Here is a 25,220-nt window from a genome sequence, read left to right as displayed (position 1 = left end):
GCTCAGCCATACACCGGTGGTGGCACGACGGTGAAGACGCGGCAGAGGCGGTGGTGGCGTCGGTTGCAGGCTCCGGTGGAGGGCCAGAGGCGGCGCTGCAGAGAGAAGGACACAGTGGGACTGCTCTGTCAGGGGAAAGCTTCCTCTTTTCTTTTTTTTTTTTTTGTGTGTGTGTGAAGCTGACAGAGGGAAGGAGAGGAACCGAGAGAAGCTCGGTGAATCAGGGTTGATCCCTTTGTCCCCTTTTTTGTGAAAACCGAAAGACGATTTTTTTTTTTTTTTTTTAAACAGGCTGACAGAGGGAAGGCCCTGTTCTCCTTGAAGCACTGTGAGAACTAATGGGGAAGAAGGGCTGTTGTTGGATCGGGGCTTTGGCAGCAGGGGCAAAACCAGCCTTGCTCTGATACCAAGTTGATGCCGGACCAATTTTAAAATGAAAGCAGGAGAAGAGGAGAGGAGAAGGAGGAAGAAGAAGAGGAGAAGGAGAAGGAAGGAGAAGAGAAGAAGAGGGAAACGTGGGGAAAGAAATTCTTTAATTCTGCATTAAAACCCTAATCTGCTTACAAGATCCCTTTAAATAGGGCCCCATAAGAACAATTAAAATAAACCCCTTACATAAAATAATTCCCCACAAATAAGCCCTAAAATGAAAATAAGCCCAGAATAAAATAAACCACAAATAAATCCCTAAACACAAATAAACCCAGAAATAACAATAAGCAAATATGTAAATAAAATGGGGACCTAGCTGATGTCCCCATCAATATGTCGTATCAACTGTGGACTAAGATGCAATATTATGGTTGTCGACCACAAGTGGAAATATGTTGTCTATTTTGCCTACCATGGGTTGGAGTGTGGGCAGGACTAGTCCAATGCCGGGATGATAATGTCGTCGAAACTAACCTTTGCTAACTATATAGCGATAAGTAATCTCACTGAAATATTGTTGAATGAAATTGTTGATTGGATGATATATAATATGTGATGTATGATATGCATCTCCAGACTAATTGAGTTGCTATATGGTTAAATTTGATGTAGATGTTGGCATGGCTTATATGTACAATATATAAATATATACACTGGATTGTTAAACACTTATTCAATTATCGGACTATTGATATGTAAATCTTACTATTTTTTTATCAGCTATATATATTTGCTAAAACTTATTTTTATATTCATGCTAGTATGCGTGCGTGGAGGATTATTATTAGGCTGTAAAGCTCAAATCACTTTTTTTTTTTTTTTATCAGAGTCGCACTATGCTTAATGTATGGCTATGATTTGAGATTCTGGTGAAAAGTTTAATATTTAGAAGTCATTGGTATCGGTCAGATAATTAAGAATTATAATAGAACAATGAATGACCGCTTATTTTATTATGTTATTAAAAGAGATTTATATTATTCAATAATATTGAGGTTATGACGAATTTTTGAGAAAACAAAAAAGGAAATATTGTATACCGAGGCAATAAAGGTCACAGCCGAGGAAACAAAGATCAAATATAGAATGTTGGATTTGTGCGGGAGTAAAATACCTACTCACGGGCTACTTGAGGCAATCGACTTTTGTTGGCACTTGGAACGTGCCACGAGAGCCCATTGTTACCAGCTTCGCCACCTGCTTAAGGTTGAACAAGGCTGCTTGGGATGCCAGAATTTTTGTTGACACTTAGAACGTACCACCAGCAGAGTGCAGAAATTTAATAAAATATTTTATTTTAAAATAATTTTTTAAATATATATATATTTTAATTTTAAAGGAATACGGAGACATTCGGTTCGTATTGCTTGGCTCACCTTAAAACCCAAGCCCCTTTTTTGCAGGGTCGCGCCGGTCGGTCAGCTCTAAAACGTCCCGAGTCTGAGCTCAACAGCTCATTTCAGTATTTATCTCCTCTCGATCTCCTTCCGCTGGCCCATTTGCGCCCCAATCTCGAAACCCCTCTCTTTCTGGTTCGATCCAAATTCGAATCCATCAATCCATCAATCCCTCAATACTTCCTTCCCCTCCAATTCCGCTTGTTTGGAACAGGGGAGGGAGAGAGAGATCACAAGAATATTTGGGATCGTTGCCTTTTGCATCGAGAGAGTAGTGGAGATGAGAAGGTATCGCAATGGGGAGATATGGAACTTCGAGAGCCAGACGCCCGCGGGCGGCGCCGGCGTCATCCTGGGCCTCGACGGCGGCACCACCTCCACCGTCTGCGTCTGCCTGCCGGCGGCAATGCCCCTCGCCAGCGCCCTCCCCGACCCCCTCCCCATCCTCTCCCGTGCCGTCGCCGGTTGCTCCAACCACAACTCCGTCGGAGGTATCGATGCCTTCCCCCGTTCTCCTTTTCTTTTGTATAGATCTTTTAATCCACATGAGCACAAAGAAAGGCGCCTCCTTTGGGTCCTGGGAAGTTTATTTCCATAGGGGTGTTCGTCTTTAATGTGTTTTTATATAAATTAGGTCAATTTACAAACCAGAGATCGGCATTTGCTTGGTTCTTCAGGAATAATTGTTCTTTGCTATTGAATTTTAGATTTATGTTTCTATTTTATCCTGAATATGGTCAAGTCTCCATATTTTTTTGATTTCATGTTGAGCATCTTGGTTTTTCCTTGTGTTTTTAAAGTATGCCATCTCGGTACCGTACTCTTTACTAGTGCCACTTTGTTACTGTATTGGACGCTTGGTATGGAGCCAATTCAGCATACTGTCGGTACACCCCTGTATCATATATATATATATATATATATACTAGTACCGGACCGGTACGATATGGTACGGTCAGAACTGTCCGATTCAATACAATATGGCATACCTTGGTTCATTCGTCATACTGTTACATTGCATGATTGTCTTTTATGGAACTAAAATGGGAGGTGTGGTGATCCCATGGCATGTTTTTTTCTTGCTTATGCTTCATCTTGAAGGCCATTCATTTTTTTTTTTTTTTTTTTTGACTAGAATTCAATTTACATGGATTTCTTTGCTCTACAAAAGGATTAGGGCTTAGAAATCCATAGGAATATCAACGATTGATATTAGAGCCCAAGCTTGGTAAGACTAGTGATGTCTATAGGAACATTTGCAACCATTAGCGGGATGAAAGCTTGGTTCATTGTACCAGACTGGACCACTTGGTACCCGGTGTACCTTGTAATACTAGTGGCAAAATGATACTTGGTACAGGGAGGGTGGTATCAAGTGTCTGAACCATGAATCGACCTATGCCGACACTATGTTGTGGTATCAATACAGGCGCCGAAATCGATACTGCTAACCATGGTTGAAAGGTGAAATTCTGTAGCAAGTTGAATTTTGGAATGAGACAGAGAAGAGTGAGTATTGTTTCACTTCGATAGGGCCTGCATAAGGCATTGGACAAGAATGTTAGAAAGGTGGCAACAATAAGAGATAAAGATTGAAAGGAGCTAGATCTGAGAGTGGTGATATTTATCCAATTGTTTATGGCTAACATGGTGGTGCGCAACATCATGGACAGAGTAAATGCTAAGATTGTTGGAAATGTTGGAGAAGTGTATATGGAAAACACATGTTGAAACAGGCTCTTCCTGATGCGACAGTTGTATGAGCTGAGGATGAAAGAAGGGAAGAATCATCTACAACAAAAGGACATGTTCAATAGGCTCCTATAAAAGCATTTTGTTTAATTGAGCTAAAAATTGAGAGGTGAAAGCCCCTTTATTGCAGCATAGCCAAAAATTTCTTGCTTAAAAAATATCCTATTAACCAAGTGAAAGCAAAATAAAGTAGTGGATACAGAAGCTAAAATAATTAAATGAGACAAAAATTGTAATGTGTTAATGTAAAATACTGTAGTTTGTAGGATGAATAAAAGGCCTTACACCTTTTCTTGCTTAACCTTTACCTTCATAGGGCCTCAGTTGAAATATCATGGCCTCTCGTGCATCTTCTTCTGAACCATTGTCTTGAACCACAGGTTCTCACACAGTGTTACATGACAAGTAAATTTAAGAAGAAATTTAAAACTCCATCAATCATGATGATAGATTATGTAAAGCACATGGGGTATTTATGGTTTCTAGGGCCCATTGCAATAGCTAGGACTTCTCAGTGCCCTTAGTATTTAGCTCAAATTTGAATTTCTATAAAAGAAAGAGAAATTGGACTCAAAATCAACTTACACTTTGAATGATCTGATTTATGGCAGTAGGCGTTAGATGCATCTAATGTGGTGGCTGGGACTTTAAAGAATTTTTAGTACATTATGAAATTAGTTGCTTATGAATTGCTCGTGTTGTTGATCACCATATAGATTATACATCATTAGGAATCGGATATCATATCATTCAGAGAAGGTCCGCAGTTTTAGTACCAAGAACTATGTTGATACCTGATCATACAGTATGGTATTGAACCTTATTGTATCGACTATATGCAAATGCGTACCGATTCAATATCGGTACAGAAATTTTTACTTTTTTGTTTTTTTTTTTATTTTGGAGATTATTTTAAGCTTTATGATGTTTGAAAGGAAAGAACAAGAAAAAGGAAAGAAAGAAAGGAAGGATGGGAGACCTTATGATCCTAAAAGATTCCGATCGCATGATGTGAACCTATAAGGCTATTTTTGTCCAGATCATAAGATCCGGATCATTGATTACAAGTTTTTAGTAACAACAATTCTGATACCTTTTGTTATATTATCATATTTAGTCTTTTTATTAAATTTAATTTATGTAATCTTGAAAAAGGTGATCTTAGTGCTTTAGTTCTCATAATTAGTATTTTAGTTTGAGACTGATTTGGTGTTTATGCTGATTTAACATTCAGTTTCTTCTTTGAAAAATATCTCATGCATCTAATGATGATTTTCAGAAAATAGAGAAAAAACATTGTGGGCTTGGTGTTTTTATATATTTTAGGTTTAGTTAATTCATGGCATGTAGCTCCTCTCTATGCTCTTTTCAATTTTTTTGTTTCTATAAATAGCGGTAGCTTTTTCATGAACTATAGAAGCTACTCATCACCATGCTCAGATTAGAGCATCTTTTTTTACATATGTTTCCTCATATATTGATTGTTTTCTATACTACTTAGAATCAAAATTTAGGTTGGAAAGAAGAAAAGGAGAGAAAGAAAGGAAGGAAAGAAGAAGAAAAAGGAACAAAAAAAAGGAAGGAAAAAGAAGAAAAGGAAAGGAAGAAACCAAGGTAAGAAAAATAAAAAGGAAAGAAAGAAAGGAATGAAGGAAGAAAGAAATAGAAAGATGAAGAAAAGGAAACAAAGAAAGGAAGGTAGAAGAAAAGGAAAGGAAGTAAGGAAGGAAAAAAGGAAAAACGGAAAGAAAGAAGAAGGAAAAAGAGAAAAAGAAAGGGTAGAGGACCTTAACTGCCCCAAACCGCTATAAACTAAGTGAAACTAGGCAGTTCTGCATGGTATGGCCCAGTTTGGACGTTTTATTGAGCTGAACTGCCAAACCGTCCGTATAATTGAACTGGTTCAGCTTGGTGCACTCCATACTTGGTGATTTGGGACGGTTTGGCCACACTGAATCTGACAGAAGATAATGGTCATTGACAGAATCTGCAATTTAGGCACCTCTTGGCTACGCCACATTTCATGTTTTCTTCTATGTAGGGAATTGTAGTTAGAGGAGTAATACATAGGGTGGTAATTATGTTAGGTGTGGGCAGAGATAGGACCAAATTTGGTTGGATATATCATTGCATGATTCAAACCGGTGTTGCTTAGACACATATAGGAATCAGACTCAGACATGTATCCAAGTATCTAACTTAGCAAGAGAGAAAAAGGGAGATATGGGGATACATGGATAGAACATAATTTTAACTAAATTTTATATTTATAACTTTAAACTTTGTTTGCTTAAACATTAAAAAGAAAATATTAAAGAGATATTTGTTTGTTAAAATCGTTCAATGTGTATGTGTCTCATTCAAACTTCCGAATTAACTTAAAGATAACAAAATAATATTTTGTAAAGTTATTTGAATATCTACATCCTTGACTAATCTTTAGAAAGAATAAATTATCCCTCCTAATATCAAAAATATAGGATCAAACTTATTGTTGGAAGAGTTCATCTCTCTTCCAAACTTTAATTGTAGCTGCTAAAGAACTTTATAAGTATCCAAGAATGTGATATGTATCCGACTCGATTATGTATTTGAAACGGATTTGATGTGAGTGCCCAGGGAACAGTGACTCAAACTTGATAATTTTTCTTTTGTTTTTTGGTTCTTGGAATTACAATTTGAGACAAGAATCTATTGAGTGGACGGGTGGTAGGTGACTGGTTACTAATTGGGGCATTCCTTTTGGAGAACAATTAAATTCTACAAACCTGTGTAGGTTGTTTCCTTCTTATTCTAGCGTGCGCTTGGGTATTGTAACCCCCCCACCACCAACACACACACAAACTCCTGTCATAACTTGGACAAATGTTGTTCAATTTTGATGTTGAAATGCTTTTTAAAGTCCTGAGTTATAGCTGTTAGCTTGTTTTTCAAATACAAGTTTAATCCTGTTTACCTTTCAATGTGAGGCACCATACCTTTGTTTAGAAGGTTTTGAGAAAAGACAGATTCCTAAGAATACCCAAAATTAAGGTGCATGAGAATTAAAGGAAGTTTGCATTACCAAAGGATATGACCTTTTGAAAGAAATGGATGACAGCTTGTCATTCACAAAGCTATTCTTGATATGATAGTTCAATTTATCTTGCTTAATGCTTATGAGAAAAATATTTAACTGTTCAAAGTAAATATCAGAATTATTTTGCATGCTTTGATGATTCTTTTGAGTGTTTCATAACATAGTGGCAAATGCTTATATCATTTGATTAACTGATTTCAATTTGTTATAAGAAAAATGTCTAGTATATTTAAGTTGATAATTTGTTGTTAAACTGATGAATATTCAAGGAGTTGTTTTTATCATGAGTTCCACAGAAACTGCAGCCAGAGAGACCCTAGAGGAGGTTATGGCTCAAGCCCTTTCAAAGGCTTGCTCTAATCGTGCAGCTGTCCAGGCAGTTTGCTTAGCTGTATCTGGAGTAAATCATCCTATGGATCAACAGAGATTACTGGATTGGCTCAGGTCTGTTCCATAACTTATTTCAGGGAAGCAACAGAACTATTTAACTCCTTTGACTCTTTTGAAGCATAGATTCTTGTAAATTTTTTGTCTTCTCCATGCCAACAAGACAACATCAGAATTTACTTATTGCTTATTCTTTTAAATAACAATGCTATTTTGAGTTATATGAGGAGGTATATATTTCTTCCCTCTCTTTTGTGATATTTCCTCCCAGCTGCTAGAGTTGGTCAGTTCTTAGACTTAAGTGCTACAGTTTTGGTTTAGTTAAATTGTTTCCGCTGTACCGGTACCGGTCGGCGTACTGGTAGCGGCCCGGACCGGTACGTACCGGTTCCGTACCGGTTCTTCAACAATAAACTACCGGTACCGGATTCCACGCTGATCTGGTACCGGTCTTAGGCCGGACCGGTACGTACCGACCTGTCCCGGCCGGTACGGACCGGTACGGCATACCATGGTTGTCATAGTTATTGGATAATTTGCTTTACCAAGTCGAAGGATTGTACTACCGGACCAAAGACTATCAAATAAGTCTTCTTTCTATAAACTTATTAAATAACTTTCCCACTTTCATATCTTTTATCTGAGGTAGTACATTCGAAATCATATATGTAAAAAACATATTTTCTTCCTAATAGAAATTTAACTTTCGGACGACAAAGGCAACTCACGACAGTTGGGGTTTCATAATTTTTGAAACATTTCACGGTCAACTTTTTTAGGAAACTGAAGAAGTATCATATTTGGAAATCCAACTTTGTAATGGACTTTGGATATCCTTTCATGTAATTGTATCTAATATTAGGATGGAATTAGACGTTTTGACTGTATGTTTTCTACTTTCTGAAAGTAAGATGTTGGAAAAACATATTTCCTTTCATAGAGAATGGCTTTTAGTTATCTACTAGTACTAGAGGACCGCTTATCCTGCAGTTTTCTTGCTTGTGTAGATTTACACCTTGAATTTCTGACCTTATAAGAAGTCTCCATGTTCTCACCTTTCTTATTTCCAAAAAAGATGGATGATAGATGTTGGTTATGGTTGTTGAGCTGGCTTAATTTTCTTAGTCTTTCAGTGGCTTGTATGTCCAATTAGATGATGATTATTTATGCCAAATCCTTGAATTTTACTCCTATGATAATTAAGGGTATCAGTAAAGTATTGATGCATGAAGATGCAGCTACTTATCAATGCGAGTGTTTAAAGATGTTACATTTACATTTCCAAACAAAATGCTAATAGATTCTTCCTATTTGAGATTTTAAAATGAAAACCTTCTAGCGTAGCTTCATTTATGTGATTATACAGATTACATAGTTATTAATTATAGCCAGATAACTAGATAACTCTTAACAAACTAAACATTTGTTAAATTGAGCCGAAACAGAGATAATATGAATAAATGATTGTAAGAAATCTATAGTGCCAAATATGCATTTGTCCCCCCACCCCCTTTCTTCTTCTTCTTCTTCTTCTTTGCTGATTGATTGGTCTACCATATTTGCAGGTCTTTCACTACACTGGCTGAATTCACACCTCTTTCAGCATTATTCTTTTTTTCAAACGCATACCATATGCAAATGAAAGGGCAATAATGGTGGATCTTTTTGTGTGGGTTAGCATTGTATCTTTGTTGTTTTTTGTTCATCGTTGGGAGTGGGCTGTTTTTTATTGTTTGCATCAATCTAGGTAACTAAAAGATGATCGAAAATTCTCTGCTGTTGTTAAATCTATCACTACTTGCATCTTTCGGCATATCCCGACTTTTTCATCTTTTCCAATTCTTTCATCTTGATTTTTATGGAAACATTATTTAGCCATGCCTTGCTGCACCTTTCAAATGATTTGAAAATTGAAACTTTGTGACACCTAAATTTGTTGTTCCTTGTACCAGAGACATATTTCCAAGCCATGTCCGGTTCTACGTAGAAAATGATGCTGTGGCAGCACTGGCAAGTGGCACGATGGGAAAGCTCCATGGCTGTGTACTGATTGCAGGCACAGGCACCATTGCTTATGGGTTCACTGAAGATGGAAGGGAAGCCCGAGCTGCTGGTGCAGGACCAGTCTTGGGGGATTGGGGAAGGTTTGTTTCAGATTCTTTTTCATGCTAATATAGGTTATGCTGATACTCATGAGTCATGTTAAATTGTGTATGTATCAAAGGTGCTTAGGGTGATCCATCTTCTATGATTGCTCCAACGGTACTTGCTTTGAAATGTGAGCAGTAACAATATTGCCCAACACATGCTAGCAATAAGTTTATTCTACATTGTAAATAGATTTGAATTTAAATGGTATGTTAGATTAGATTTTAATGAGCTTGTTGGCGGAGGCCGAGTTGGTTGAGTCAGTCCTGCCGCCTGCCAGCGTGGATGCGCCGGTTAGTAGGGTGGGACATATTGCGGTCACTAAGCCCATTGGCGAGGCCTGATCGGAGTCCGGGGTGGGCGAGGCCAGGTCGGAGTCGACTTGAGACGCTAATCTGGTGCGGTTTAAGAAAATAAAGTAGCGCCTTCACTATAAGCGGTTGCTTTTAGTGTAATGGTCGGCGCTTGATCCTAACAACTGGCATCAGAGCTAGAGGTCTCGAGTTCGAAACTCGGGCATCGCGCTAGGGGGGATTGTTGGCGGAGGCCTGAGGGGCCGAGGCAACGTTGGCGGAGGCCGAGTCAACGTTGGCGGAGGCCGAGTTGGTCGAGTCAGTCCTGTCGCCTGCCAGCGTGGATGCGCCGGTTAGTAGGATGGGACATACTGCGGTCACTAAGCCCACGGGCGAGGCCTGATCGGAGTTCGGGGTGGGCGAGGCCGGGTCAGAGTCGACTTGAGGTGTTGATCTGGTGCGGTTTAAGGAAATAAAGTAGCGCCTTCACTATCAGTGGTCGCTTTTGGTGTAGTGGTCAGCGCTTGATCCTAACAACAGAGCTTGATACTGCATATTTTATGCTTGAAGGAATGAAACCTTAGTAGTATGAAATAAACTTTGATACTGTCATGCCCTGACCCTAGATTCACAATACGAGGGTGTGGCAGCCGCCACACACTCACAGGAAGTTGACTTTATAAGCATGCAACGCATTTTACCTATCAATGTATCAATATAACCTGGCAATCACATAGTTTGTATGCAGGCAGTGGTGATTATCAGAGCCACTAAACTATTAAGCTAAAAACATCGCATAATCCTGGGCCTGGGCCTCACATAATCCTCTCCTAATTAAAGTTCGTCCTTGAAATTTATGTACTGAAGACTGAAAATAATTAGGACGTAATATATCTGCTTTAATCTTGTAATTCCTAAGATTGATCACATCACAATACCTGGATTTGCCAAATTTATTCCACTATCGATGTATAATTGCAACTACTAATCATTTCTTTTTCTGATTCTCTTCCCAAAAGACAAAAGGTCTAACTTTGTTCTACATTACCTTGTAAGATGCTATTTCTACAATTACCTCGGATGTGTTATCTTGCGTAACTTCTACTAGAGATAGATGTTCATGCGCCATACCCTTAAGTTCAGAGCTTTTAATGTTCTTCAAAATTTAGTTCTTTCTACTGACCTTCTTAACAAGTCATAAAATTTCTAGACAATATGATTCAAAAGTTATTGTACTACTAAATCATTAAACATAAAAATCTCAGTGCAAATCAAAATCAAGAACTAGGATAATATATGTGAAATTAAAATCTAAGGAAAATAATAAATCATACCGTTATCTGATGCAACATTTTCTTTTCCTATATAGAATTTTCTCATACCGATGATTTGGTGTCTGGATGGAACATCTTATACTTCTCTACTTCTTTCCTAATTGATTGCATTCATCCATTAGGTTTTGGTATCTGTTCATCTATACATCATACTCCCATATTAACTATCGATGTTCCGATCATAAGTCCTCACAGCTGGCATCGATTCTTTGGTACGCATACCTGTAATGCTCTTTATCCTCAAAATTTATATCATTAATTTCTAAATTAAATTGATTCTTGGGTTGGTTAATACGAAAAGTGACTGATTTCTCTTCTGACTCTTGTTGCTCTAATCTTGTGGGCCGCCATAGTCTAACAATCTCACGTGGCCCTTCCTCCCAGCTCACGACAATATCTGCAAACATTACATACTGCCCATTGTGAAGTTCATGTCCATAAGTTGGTTTAGGAAGTCCTAGCTTTTCTGTTATTTCTGCCAAAATAGTTATTGATGAAATCTCGATAACTTCCATTTCTTTGCAATTACCACCACAGAAAGATTAATTACTCATACAAAATGACCATTAAATATATATATATTGGAATATAAATTCCAAACTGGATTAAATATATGCAGACTAAATATCTTCTTCTAGGGATAACATCATACAATTATGCATCGACAATTTTCACGTAACCTGTGAGTTATAATTCCACCACTCTTTCGCTGCGAAACTTTGATTCATTTATTTTATTAAATACTAGAGACTTCCGAAAATCATTCTTGTTTCAAAATACTCACACCGTACATGCTGATATCATATCTTAAACATTTAAGCGCAGAACAATTCCTTTTGCTTTGAACTTCAAATCTTAGTCTTACATGCATAGGTCTCCATTCCGTCGATTGACTATGATCTTAGTTTTATACTGCCTAACTTATTTAAACAACAAAGGAGTAGCTAATCACAACATATATATATTGGTGTGTGTGTGTGTGTGTGTTATACGACAAAAGTTTATATTCCTATAAATTTTAGTGCCGCTAGGATATTGTATAACTGGTGTTAGACACTTCTTTTAGGATTTTCTCTTTTACTTTGTACAGTAGGGGCTCTGCTTGTTGATGCTTGACCTGACTGGGCTATAGGAGGTGTTGAAGAAGCCCTACTCTTTATGCTCCTTCTATCCATACCTGAAACATGCACCGGTGTTCCAAAGACAGTCTATATCCGAATAACTTTATTCGTACTATGAACAACCGTCAGAACTCCTTTCTTGCTGACTAATCATATTTTCTTGGATAAACTTCTAGACTGCCAAGCCAAACTTTGCCCACTTTGTAAAGCCATTGGCTTGGACCTCTTTCTTTGACCTTCCTTTTCCTTCTGTTTTTGTTTGATTTCTCTTTCCATTATCAAAGCTGGATTTACAATTTCCCCATAAGTAGTCAACTGCAAAGGTGAAACCCCTTTCCTAATTTCTACTCTTAAACACATTTGGAACTTGCAGGCTCGAGTCTCTTCGTCCTCTACCAACTTGGTGGCAAATTTGGCAAGTTCATTAAATTTAGCTTCATATTGAGCTATAGTCATGCCTTTCTATTTCAAAGCAATGAATACTTGTTCTTTCTAAGCTCCAACACTGGAAAGAAAATATTTTTCCTAAAATGCCTTACAGAATTTCTCTCCAGTGAAGCGCTTTGTCTCAGAGGTATGCTTGGTTTGTTCCATATCTCCATCAATCAAAGGCTTCTACCTGTAGCATGTGGGAGGCATAGGCTATGTTATATTCTTCCAAATATTTTATAATCGTAAAGGCTTTTTCTATTTCCTCTAGCCAAATCTTAGCCTCTAATAGTTCAGTAGTACCCCTGAAAGATGATTGCGATTCCTTTTGTTGCAATAATTGCTGTTGCTGTTGCAGAAATTGTTGTTGCCTCCGTTGTTGAAATTGCAATTGTTGTTGCAGTATTCCAACTACGCTCTCCATAAACTAGAGGCAAGGTCCGCTGAACTAGTACCGGAATTTGTATTGGTTGGCGAATGGTTCGGACGGTACCGATTTGGTACTATACTGATACACGGTACGGTAGGGCGTGCCGATATGATACCGGCACGCCCAATTCTTTTTTTGTGGAGTATTTTAAGTTGATTTAATTGGTAATCACTCTTTTTGAACTTTTTCAATGATTTTAAATCTAATTTGATATATTTTTAATATTTTTTGATGTTTTTATGATTTCGGTTTAACCTAAATGATGCATCTTATTGTTTTAAAATGATACAAATCATAAATTGATTAGTGAGATGTTGCATGCTACAAGAAGCAATATGAGATATCCTTAAATCAAAAGTAAGGTAAAAATTATAAAATAATATAATTAATTACGTACATTTAAAGTACAATATACATACCGATATTTTTTTAAGTTCTAGTCATGCCTTTCTATTTCAAAGCAATGAATACTTGTTCTTTCTAAGCTTTAACACTGGAAAGAAAATATGTTTCGTAAAATACCTTACAGAATTTCTCCCAAGTGAAGCACTCTGTCTCAGAGGTATGCTTGGTTTGTACCATCCTCCATCAATCAGAGGCTTCTTCCTGTAGCATGTAGGAGGCATAGGCCATTTTATCTTCTTCCAAATATTTTATAATCGTAAAGGCTTTCTCCATCTCTTCTAGCCAAATCTTTGCCTCCAATAATTCAGTAGTACCTTTGAAAGATGGTAGTGCTACCTTCTTAAATTCTGAAATGCCTCCACACATCCCATGATAGGCCCTAACACTAAATGATTGCGATTCCTTTTGTTGCAACAATTGTTGTTGCTGTTGTAGAAATTGTTATTGCATCCACCGTTGAAATTGCAACTGTTGTTGTAGTATTCCAACTACGCTCTCCATAAACTGGAGCGAGGTCCGCCAAACCAGTACCGGTCGGCGGATGATTCGGTATGGTACGGTTCGGTACCATACCGACATGCGGTATGGTAGGGTGTGCCGGTATTTTTTGGAAGTATTTTAAGTTGATTTAATTGGTAATCATTTTTTTTGAATATTTTCAATGATTTTAAGTCTAATTTGATGTTTGTTTGATGTTTTTATGATCCCAGTTTAACCTAAATGATGCATCTTATTGTTTTAAAATGATACAAATTATAAATTGATTAGTGAGATGTTGCATGCTACAAGGAGCAACATAAAATATCCTTAAATCAAGTAGTAAGGTAAAAATTTTAAAACAATATAATCAATTACACATATTTAAAGTACAATATACATACAAATATCTTTTTGCTACCAAAAGCCTCTAGTATAGATGCAATACATCCACCGCCTTTGCTGACGGTCTTCCTGATTGAGGTTTTCTTGAACTTTGGATCTGCCCTACTGCTCATAGAACCGGAGTCCGACTCGTACTACGAGGGCTCAAATTGAGCCTTATGCCTAGCCACCTCATCCTGCTGCCACTAATCATCCAGGTTCGCCTGCATGGTAGCCTGGATCCGTGCCTTCTCGTTATTTGAAGCGGACGTCTTCTCTGGCTTTCTGGAGTGATAGAAAGGTGGCTCTGCCACTTGGTGGTCTACCTCCATTTTATTCTTGAAAATTCTCTCTTTCAGTCTTTTGAAATCCGCGAAGTGCTTCTTTATCAGCTGTCGAACCTTCTGTGGGCATTTCTAGCACATAGATACATCAGGTAACCACCAGCTAAGTGCTGCTTCAATCTGGTTATCCCTTTTCTTTTGAACTCTGTGTTGCATTAGTTGCACTTCCAATGGTGCCGACTCGCAAGCATTTGCCCATGATCCCAATCAATATCATGCTCTGTTTTTTTTTTATGGCTCAATTCCTGCAGGTTTATCAACTACATCAGTTTATCAATTCTTTAAAAATAGCAAAATTTCGTTATTATGAAGATAATTTTTTTACACCAAAAAATACATCTAATTTATCTAACACATTATACTAATTTTTTATATTATTTATTTATTTATTTATTTTAATTTTTTAAATTTTAAAAATATTTAAATATCATAAATTCAGAAAATATATTTTCTACTTCAGAAATACTTCTGAATTATATAATATGTACTACTAATTTTTCATAATTTTTGGTATTATTGAGATAATATTTAATTATTTTTTGAATTTAAAAATAAATTTTAAATATTAATATTTTAAAAATTAATTTTTGCTCAGATTCATGTAGAACCCAACAATAGATGTGACATATATTTTCTAGGCTCTTGGGCATGGATCAAAAGCTATTTATTTCTTATTTTTTTTAAATTTAGGTCTAGGCCACTGTGCGCATGATCGCATCAAAACTTAAATGAATGGACACCAAATTTTGCTAGAGAGTAGCTTGCCTTCCTTTAAATATGCTTCTGATTTTATATTTTTTTATAATTTTTATTTTTTATTTTTTTTTATTTTTTAATCCAAAAATAAATTTTTAATTATTAAAAATTATATATATTTCGAAAATTAAATTTTTTTATGTCATCGGGGTCAGAACCGAATCCAAAGGTTGAACCGACTCGGTTTTCCACCTGTTCGGCTCGGTACCGGCCGAACTGGGCCGAACGGTTTGGCCCAGTTCGACATTCTTTGCATTGCTGGTTGCTATTGTTGTTCAATCTGGATATTTCCGGCAGAGGTTGTAGCACCCTCCAGCTGACCAATATTGTCAGCCTATTGATTTGAAGGTTCCTCTATATGAGAGTCATCAATAATGTTAGCAACCTTCTTAACACGACAGGGTGCCATTTCCAATTCACACTGAACAACAACAAAAGTTCCTTATAAGGTTTCAAATAAACTAAGATTTGAGGTTATTAACCACTTAGAACATAACAAATAAGAATTATGCTTTGATCCAAATAACTACCCCACCTACACTAAACTTATGTCATCTTCTAGGAGATAATTCCTATAAATTAAACTTATGCTTTGATACCACTCTAATTGTCACACCCTCGACCTTGTATTCACGATACAAGGGCGTGGCAGCTGCTGCACGCTCATAAGGCGTTGACCCTATAAGCATGCAAGGCATTTCACTTGTCAATGTATCAATATAACCTGGCAATCACATAGTTCATATGCAGGCAGTGGTGATTATCAGAACCACTATACTATTAAGCTGATGCATCACATAAAGTATACATAAATACCACCTTAAGTCATAGCTAGATATTTGAGTCCAAAAATTACAACTCAACTTTCCATATTTATGTTTTTATACATAAAATCGTTGAAACCCAACATACTGACTTGCAAGATGGCATTACTATTATTCACATGCCTCAAAAACTGATACTTGCCCAAACTTGATCCCTGGGTTTGAAAAATATAAGTGAAGATTAGGAGCTTCACAACTCAGAAGTAACAAATCCAGTTTATAAAATTGAATCAAGTTAAATTACAAAATGCAACTTAATTAAATTATGTAAAACAAGATACATTCATGCAGGTAACTTCATGATAAATAGTTTCAATAATATTCACATCTAAAATGATACATTTCATTCTTTTCCAATAGAATCAACATCATGGATCAATACATCATATCAGAGTCACATATCCAATATCATACTTATACTATGCTTGCATTCATGTACTAATTCACATATTTATACTTGGGTATATAGTTTATTTTTCTCTACAGCCAATAACTATGGCCGCACTTAACCCTTGTAGCATAGGTCACTCCACATTTAACCCTTGTGGTCTGGGTTACTCTACATTTACCCCTGTAGTTTGGGTTTTTAATTGGAAAGTGATCATGCGGCCACACTTAACCCCTAAGGCTTAGGTCATGTCACATTTATTCCCATGGCGGGGTCGCCACATTTCACCCCTATGGCATGGTTACGCCATGATTACCCTCGTGGTGGGGTCACCACAATTAACCCCTATGGCAGGCATATATTCAAGTCCGATTCCATACATAGTCATGCTGAGAGGCAAGTGATACATGTATACACATATATATACATAAATCCAGTCTTCTTTTTTTTTTTTTAAATTGTCACATCAAATTTTGCAGCTGAACGTGCCACAACATAGTTTTACATGCTTGATCCATAATGATGATTCGATCATAAAAGTTAAGTAGCAGATTTGCCATGATAAATCAAATCCCACATGATTACGAAATTTCATATACAAATTAATTTGGGAATCATTATATCAATTTGCACAATTAATCTTAAACAACTACCATAAAGTGGAGGTGTTACCTACGTCACATATGCCAACAATTAGAAAAATCTGATCACTCTGCTAGGATTCCTCGGAACCTAATCATCCCCAAAACACACATATATCTAATTAGGGCTACATCAAAATTTCAAAAAAATTTTAAACTTTCCCTCAAAATTCCAAAGTTCCAATTTTCTAAACTCATGACTGCTATAATAGGGGAATGGCTATTATTCTAATGTCTATGCCACAACCCGTGGTTATTGTGAGAGGAGGCAGCATTGTGCGGGCCCCTTTCGCACAACATCTCACACGCATGCACCCACAGAGGAAGAGAGATAATGCCATGGAAAAAGACATGGCTGCTCTTTGACTGCTAACACATACAAATGTATCCACACACATGCACCCAAAGGGACAAGGAATAGATAGATAGGGAGAGAATGAAAGATGGTGGAAGGGAAGAGGGAGAAAGAGAGGGACTGTGGGGTGGGAGAGGGCATAGTAGCCCGTTCTCTTCCATGACCCATGCATCCATGCACACGCACAAGGGAAGAGAGAAAGGGAACAGCCTCTTTCTTACTTTCTTTCTTTTGGTTCCACAGCAGGGACAGAGAAAAAGGGAAAAGAGTGTGGGGATGGTCTACTTATTCTTCGTTTCTTTCGTTTGGTTCCTCAATAGAGAGAGAAAGGGAAGAGAGGGTGGGAACAACCTTCCTCTTCTTCCTTTCCTTCTTTTGGTTCTACAATAGAGAGAGAACGATGAGGTGGCCGGTATGACGGAACAGAGCAAGAGTGGTTCTTTGTTTTAACAGAGCATGCCCTCCCCTTTTTTCTTTCTTTTTTTTTTTCCTGTCCAAGAACCCCATGGGCTCACCCTTTGGGTAATAGAATGAGGGAGAAAGAGATGCGCCGGTGGCTGGCCCTTGGCCGCCACCCACAGTACAGCCTCCGACCATCGAGAAAAGGAAGAGAAAGAGCCTGGGAAGGGCTCATGAATAGTAGAACAAGCCCCGTGCCATCCCTCTTAAAGTTATATAAGAAACAAAAAAAAAACAAAAAAGAGAGGGAGAAGAGGCTTACTTGACAGTTGTGATGGAGGAGAAGATGTGAGAGGGAGAGGAGAGTAGCGGGAGCATCGAATGCGGGATGAGAGGGAGAGAGGATCGTAGTGGAGTGGCGTCGGATGTTCGTCGTCTCGGTATTGGACTCCATACCAGTGCCACACTACCACAATGTCGGTACGGTACAATACGGTATAAAATTTTTTGGCGTACCAAATATCGGTATGCCATCCATATCGGATACCAGTACCAAACTGGTACGGTACGGTACGCTCCGTATTGTCTGATTCGAGCGGTACGACATACCATACTTGTCAATGCTGTAACAAAATACTAAAAAAATTATTACCTGGTCTTTATTTCAACAGTTATATCTGGTGTCTATCAGATTTGACCATGCGTAAATCGTAATTCATAATTTCTCACAGAACTTTGTTAAGGACTGAAGTCTTTTACCTTCCAATATTACAATTTGATGGCTTATGTTTGAGTGGAAATTTACTAAATAAGTGAGAGCAATTTTAGTCTGACTTTGTTTTACTTTCCTTTTCTTTTTCTTTGTTTTACATAAGTTTAGATGTTTGTCATATTTCAGTGATGCAAAAGAAAATCTACAAATAGGGAAAAATGATTTTGGACTTTAGCTTATTTACTCAATAATTCCATCTGCCTGCCATTGAGTAGCTCAAGGTCATCCGGTGTCTTGTGGTCCACGTCCATTTTTTTTATTTTCTTCTTAAAATCTTAGAGACTCATATTGAAAGGAAGTCCCCATACTTGATGAAAGAATATTATTATTTTAGTGCAAACAGCAAGGCAGAAAGACCCCATACTTTAGAGTTTGACAGACAGATTGGCCAAAGTTGATGCTATTGATAGCTAAGAAAAGAAGCATTTCAATGTATAAGATATTAAATGTACTACCTGGATGGAGTGTACAGGGGCAATGAGAATATAACTAAAAGTTGCACAATGGATGCGCTTCAAGATTTTGCTGAAAGTTGATGCCTTGATTGGGAGAATTGATATCTAATTAATACGATATATTTCACTGTTTAGATTACTAGATTCAGATCTATAACTTCCATAAGTATGTTCAGATATGATTCTGTTAACAAAGAGCAATGACAAGTCAGTAATGCTAGGTCTCAAATTAATTCTCACATCAGCCCTCCAAGTTTCTAAAGGAAATCTCGGTTTGCATTCTTCCTTTTGATCTTTTAGTGTGCTTAGAAATGTTTCCTTCTAATTTAGCAATATCTTTTATCAGTTCGTTGATTACCAATAAGTTATATTCTAACTCTTGACTACTTATTTCCTACAATAAGTAAACAAAAAAGTGTCTAAAGATTTTCTTGCAACTTTCATCTAGGTCTTTTTAGTTTGTCTCCTTACTTTTCGGGACTCCTCAAGATAGATTGGGGCATTTCAGCATGACCACATCATCACCTTGTTGTTATTGGTGTACTGTCCTAGTTTCCTTTGATGTGCTCAATCTATCATACAAATCCCCAGAGCCTCACAATATTAACTTTCTCATCTTTACAATGCTCATCCTGTATTCTTACTATATTACCAAATTTCTAAATTTGACGACATATTGACCTTATTGTCATCTTGTTAGATTTTCCCTAAGTTTAGCTGGCATTCAGTGATCACAGAACCCTTTAGATTCACAATTTTCGCTTAATCCATGTTAATCTGGCTATAGTGGAAATATATTCCCTTTTTTTTGTCCTTTCATATGAGAGAAGTAGCAAGTAATCACTTTAGAGTATCTCTAGGCCATTGTGATCACTGTGTCCTTTTATTTGTTATATTCTGGTTCAAGTGATACTTAGACACTTACCCAGGAAAGCTGTTCTAGATCATTTACTTAAACATCAAACAATTTTTCTGGGCCATAAATAATCATCCACCTGTTGTCATATCAAAATTTTGAAAATGAGGCCTGCTTTAGGGTATCATTCATCAATTCACATATGACCTGTTTAAGAACTAAGAAACTTGGCGTAGATCCATGATGCTTGGTAACTAACTCAATTGTCGCCAACGACTACTCACAATTGTTGTTCTCTTATGCCTATTGATTATGCTTTTACATATTCTGTTAGCTGGCACCTTTTTTCCACAACTACTGTTTGTCATACTCTTATCATATGTTACTCCAAGTTGAAAAGATGAATGTAAATTAGGTTCCTATTGATTTTTTCATTATTTTTGAGCAAATGATTAACATCAGTGGGTTCATGGATCATTTGGTTTTAACCTTTGTTCCACTACACTTACTGATAACTTTTGCTGGAGCATATAGCTTATTTAGATAGGAGTGATGCTATTTCATCTATCACCTTTATTCTTATGGACTGACATGGACACCTTATTTTGGAATCCTATATATGGTCACATGATCAGATGGATTCTGTATAATACTGAATGCCTGTTTGCTGTCTTACCCTTTGCACTTTTTTACTTGACCTTATTTCTACTAAGCCTTTGGAGTATGCTTGATGGTTTATGGCCATATTAAACAAACCTAACCCAACCAATTTGAATAAGCAAACACCAATTTTTTAGATTTTCAAAGAACCCAATATTTGATTTTACTTTAGGTTGGGTTAGATTTTCAAAGAACCCAATATTTGATTTTACTTTAGATTTTCAAAGAACCCAATATTTAAAATACTTTCCATTTTTAGAACCTTTTTCTATATTCTGCCTGTTGATAGCTTTGATAAGATATCATGAGTTCCCTATTAATTGGAACAAAATCCGCCTATTTTCTGATATATCTTGTCCTTAAGGTCTATCGTCATCTGTTGTTTTATGTATTTAATAACTTGCCACATGTCTACTTCAGTTTTGGTGGGCACTAGGATTCTTTTAGATGAGGATAAAGTAATGCATGTGAGAGAGGCACTTCTGCAAGACTTGCAAGATGGTCGATCCAGCATAATGATTGCAATAATTTCTGTTATGTTATTGACATAATATAAGACACTAGTGAAGTTAAACTGCAGATTGGAGGACAGCACAGTCTCATATCTTTTAGGTGCAATACCCACCATCACCTAACTATTGATGCTGTTGGAGTTATGTTCCATAGTCACCTTGTAATTGAAACAGTTTATTGATAAAAATAAAGTGCAGTAGCTATGTATCGGCAACAGTATTCCACATTGTGTTTATACTTTAACTGTTAAACAGGTACTCATCAATGTGAGCCTGTTCTTTGTTGTGTAAGGCTCCAGATCGTTTGATGTTTTCATTATGATTGGACTGGAGAAGACAGTTTGGACTTTGGATCACCTGGATGGTACCTCAAACGTTGCTATCATTAAAATTGAGCTTTTCCTACCAAATATAAGTACATACATTTTGCTCTAGGTGTGTCATTACTTGTAGAAAAGATCGCGTTTTTCCAATTGTTCCTTTAGTCAATACACGAAGCCTCCTTGGTAGAATTGTTAACCAGAAATGATGGGAATTAGTATTCTCAGATCTTAACAACTTTTCAGGGGAACATATTCATGTTTGAAAATGTATTGCTTGTTTCCTTCCAACTTTCTCAATGAACTCCTTCAAAATTGGCTTCTTTATCTCTTCATCGACTGCAGCAAGATTATGATGCCAATCAAGCATGATAACTGAATTGTATGATACATGCTGGATATGCATGCTATTGCAATATGCCAATTTCATTATTGAAAACCAAAACCATTATCTGTTCTCTCAAGATTATGATGCCAATCAAGCATGATAAATGAGTTGTATGATTCATGCTGGATATGCATGCTATTGAAATGAAAATATGCCAATTTCGTTATTGAAAACCAAAACAATAGTCCTCTCCAGTGTATCTAAGTCTGTAGCTGTAATTCTAAAAAATTCAGGGAAAATCATGAGGAGAGAGGGGAAAGTATTGGGGAAAAAAGAATTTTTGTGAAAGGGAAGGATGATTGACAAGGAAGGTACCTAGGGGAAGGGAGAGGATTTTGTTCATTGCTTTGTCTTAACTAGCTCATGCAGAAAGCCAGTAGCTTTCTGAAATTAAATTTGAATATGATTTGTGCATATTTAGATGCTACAGTCTGATCTTTATATGACTTAGTACATATGAATAAATGCACAAACATATCTACTTGTCATATTCTAGTTGTCAAGTTTTCAGGTGTACATGCATGCATTAACTAGCTTATACATGCAAGTGCCAGATTGCCTTTGTTGTTGAACGATGTCTTCTCTTTTCTTTGGATGATTAGTATTACGGATGTAGAATGTCAAGTGTGAATCATGTTTCCCTTTTAGATTTATTTGTTTTTTTCTTATAAATACCCTCTTTCATGTTTTTTTAGTTGCAAAGAAAATGTAGGTGACTAGATGTGTACTTCATGCAGTGGGTATGGAATTGCTGCGCAGGCGTTGACTGCGGTGATCAGGGCACATGATGGTCGTGGACCCCAAACAAAACTAACAAAAAACATTCTTGACATACTTGGTCTTTCTTCACCAGATGAACTAATTGGGTACTTCCTTAACTTTGCATCCCTCAACGTAATAGATGCATGGAATCAGGCTCTTGCAGATTGATTAGTTGGAACATAAAATTTTACAATTCCATGAAACACTGTTTATTACTTTATCAGGTTTGCTTTTGCATGCTGAATTGAATCCTATGGCTAATAAACTAATATCCATTTTTTTTTTAATTCATAATAGAAAAGGATCCTTGCGCAAAGATTCAGATACTTGTGCGTCAAGTTATCTGATGGACCGTGCAGAATTTATTTGCAGGTCTTTAGGTGGTTGACAGCTGCTTCTCTGGCTACCAGTTATAGAAGGATAATGTTACTTGGTCTGTCTGGATCAAGGTTCACTGTACCAGTGCATACCGCACCATACCGGGCATACCATACCGTATAAGACTGAACTGAGACTCGGTGCAGGAAGTGTACTGAGTCCTGGTACGTCAAACCGACTATTGTACCAGGCATACCGACACTATACCACCATGGTATTGGTACAAGATCCAGTATCAAGATTTCGAACCTTGGTTTGGATTGTTTGTTTTACCCCTCAACTTAATTTCTCATAGTGGTTTATCGTGGAAATGTTTACGAGTATTGTTGATCTTAAAATTCATTTCAAAAGCATGCTAAATATTTCCTTATTTCACTGGTCTTTCTGCTGCATTTCTACAAATTTCTCTGAGTCCAGATTCTGTTGTATCTTTGGACATAAAATGCACATGAATACAAATGAGAATATAAGTTCTTGTTCAAATAAGGCTTTGTTTTTATGATTAGCAACTGCATGGCATGCTGCAGATGTTTTTCAGTTGATCAGTTTCATGGGTGCAGTAAACTAGAATGTCAAACCCAGAAACAAGCATTTACTTTTTATTTTTATGCGGCATAGGTGGACCTATGCTGATCCCTCTTGGGCTCGTATTGCTGCACTAGTTCCAGTAGTGGTATCTTCAGCTGAAGAAGGTGACGAAGTTGCAAACAGAATATTATATGATTCAGTCCAAGAGTTGGCTGATAGTGTCATAGCTGTTGTCCGAAGACTTAGATTGTGTGGCAAAGGTGCAGGAAACCATGATGATCCACATAGGTTTTACTCATTTGGGTTGCTTACAGGTGTTGAGATTTTAATTGGTGCTTTTTAGTTGCAGATGGAAAGGATCCATTCCCACTTGTTATGGTTGGAGGTGTTCTTGAAGCGAACAAGAAATGGGATATAGGGAAAGAAGTCATAAATTGCATCTCCAAGGTTTACGCTGGTGCTCATCCTATTCAACCTAAGGTGTGTAGACCTCCAATCTATAATCATTTAGTGGTAGAAATGGCGCCTCTTAATGGTGTCTGGCTTTGAGAAATTTGTTTTTTCCATAATATTTTCAATTTCTGATATTGTTTTTCACCATGGGTCAGATATATCAGCATAAATGAACCTTACCCCATACAATTTCTATTTCCCATATTGGTTGTGGTTTTGGATGTTGTAGAAATGGACCGTATAATTATTACAACTGAAAACCATGGAATTTGACATGATTACTATAAATTTTGGCGAAGATGGTATTAACTTTAAGCAATAAAGACTAGGTGGAGTTCTAGTAGACAAAAATCTTGTCACAATTGTTTATATCTGTAGAAACTAAGTCAACACTTTATTCCTCTTTTTGTGTATTTCAATGAATTTATCAGCTTTTTCCATGGTCTGGCTACTCAAGTAACACAATAACCATTCAGCCACATTATCTATTTCTAGCAATTTATTACATTAATACTTCCTATTCCTTAAATTAAAATATGTGATAGATCCCTTTCTATGTAAAATTCATGTTGACATGCTTTTGAACACCATCTGTCTGATGCCAAGATTATTGTCTAAAGCAGAAGTAGCTGAATTGTTCACATCATTGGTTGCGTAGAATCTCTTGTTCCATATGGAGTTACAATTTCTATAACATGAACCAGATGACATAAGTCCTAGTTCTAATAAAAGAGCTTGTTTGGATGAAGTATGGGCTTATGAATCTTCTTCTCAGTCTTCCCTAATTCCCAATTTTTACAGATGTTGTCATGATACTATCATGCAATCGCTGACAATGTGAACCTTAAGTTATTTTCCTTCTCTCTTTTCCATTCGAGCACGTAACTCTCAATTGCAGGTGGAACCAGCTGTCGGGGCAGCGTTGCTAGCTTGGAATCATTACAGTAAAGAATTTACGGGTGATCACGGCAGTTGACCTGACTAAAGTTATCCAACTTCTGAAGAAAGTGTCTACCGTACAGTAACACATTTACAGATAGGAGATTAACATGAAAGCTGAAAAAAGGGAAAATTGCTCTGCTGTCAGTAGCACCTCCATTGGCATTAAAACTTTGGGCAGTTGTTTGACCTGATTACTGAATTTTATACCCAGTGCATGCAAATTCCATCTTTTTCCTTCTGTCAATTCTTGGCTCGTAGCATACAATGTAAATGGAAGAGAAGTGAATAGAAATGTCATTTGGTTCTCGATTTTTTCTTTTTGTCGTTTGGTCTGCCTTCATACTGTTTGCATCTAGAATGCAACCCTTCATTTTATTATCGGTTATTTTTAGTATTTGTTAACTAGAGCGAAATATAAG

At 37.0% G+C, this 25,220-nt stretch overlaps 1 protein-coding gene across 1 annotated transcript; it reads left to right on the top strand.

Moving 5' to 3' along the window:
• The first annotated feature begins 1,857 nt into the window (after positions 1 to 1,857).
• LOC103723089 (uncharacterized) lies at positions 1,858 to 25,121 on the top strand. The gene is made up of 7 exons (XM_008813897.5): positions 1,858 to 2,320; positions 6,957 to 7,104; positions 9,000 to 9,191; positions 22,476 to 22,604; positions 23,497 to 23,666; positions 23,756 to 23,886; positions 24,758 to 25,121. The coding sequence occupies exons 1-7, from the start codon at positions 2,110 to 2,112 to the stop codon at positions 24,833 to 24,835; spliced, it is 1,059 nt and encodes a 352-aa protein (XP_008812119.3). The 5' UTR covers positions 1,858 to 2,109; the 3' UTR covers positions 24,836 to 25,121.
• Positions 25,122 to 25,220: the final 99 nt, after the last annotated feature.

This window comes from Phoenix dactylifera, chromosome 14, assembly GCF_051530095.1.
Source record: "Phoenix dactylifera cultivar Ajwa chromosome 14, Ajwa_hap1_PhDact_Kaust_v1.1, whole genome shotgun sequence".
Lineage (NCBI taxonomy): Eukaryota > Viridiplantae > Streptophyta > Magnoliopsida > Arecales > Arecaceae > Phoenix > Phoenix dactylifera.
Note: the sequence above shows the minus strand (reverse complement) of the source record. Positions and strands in the feature narration are given on the sequence as shown.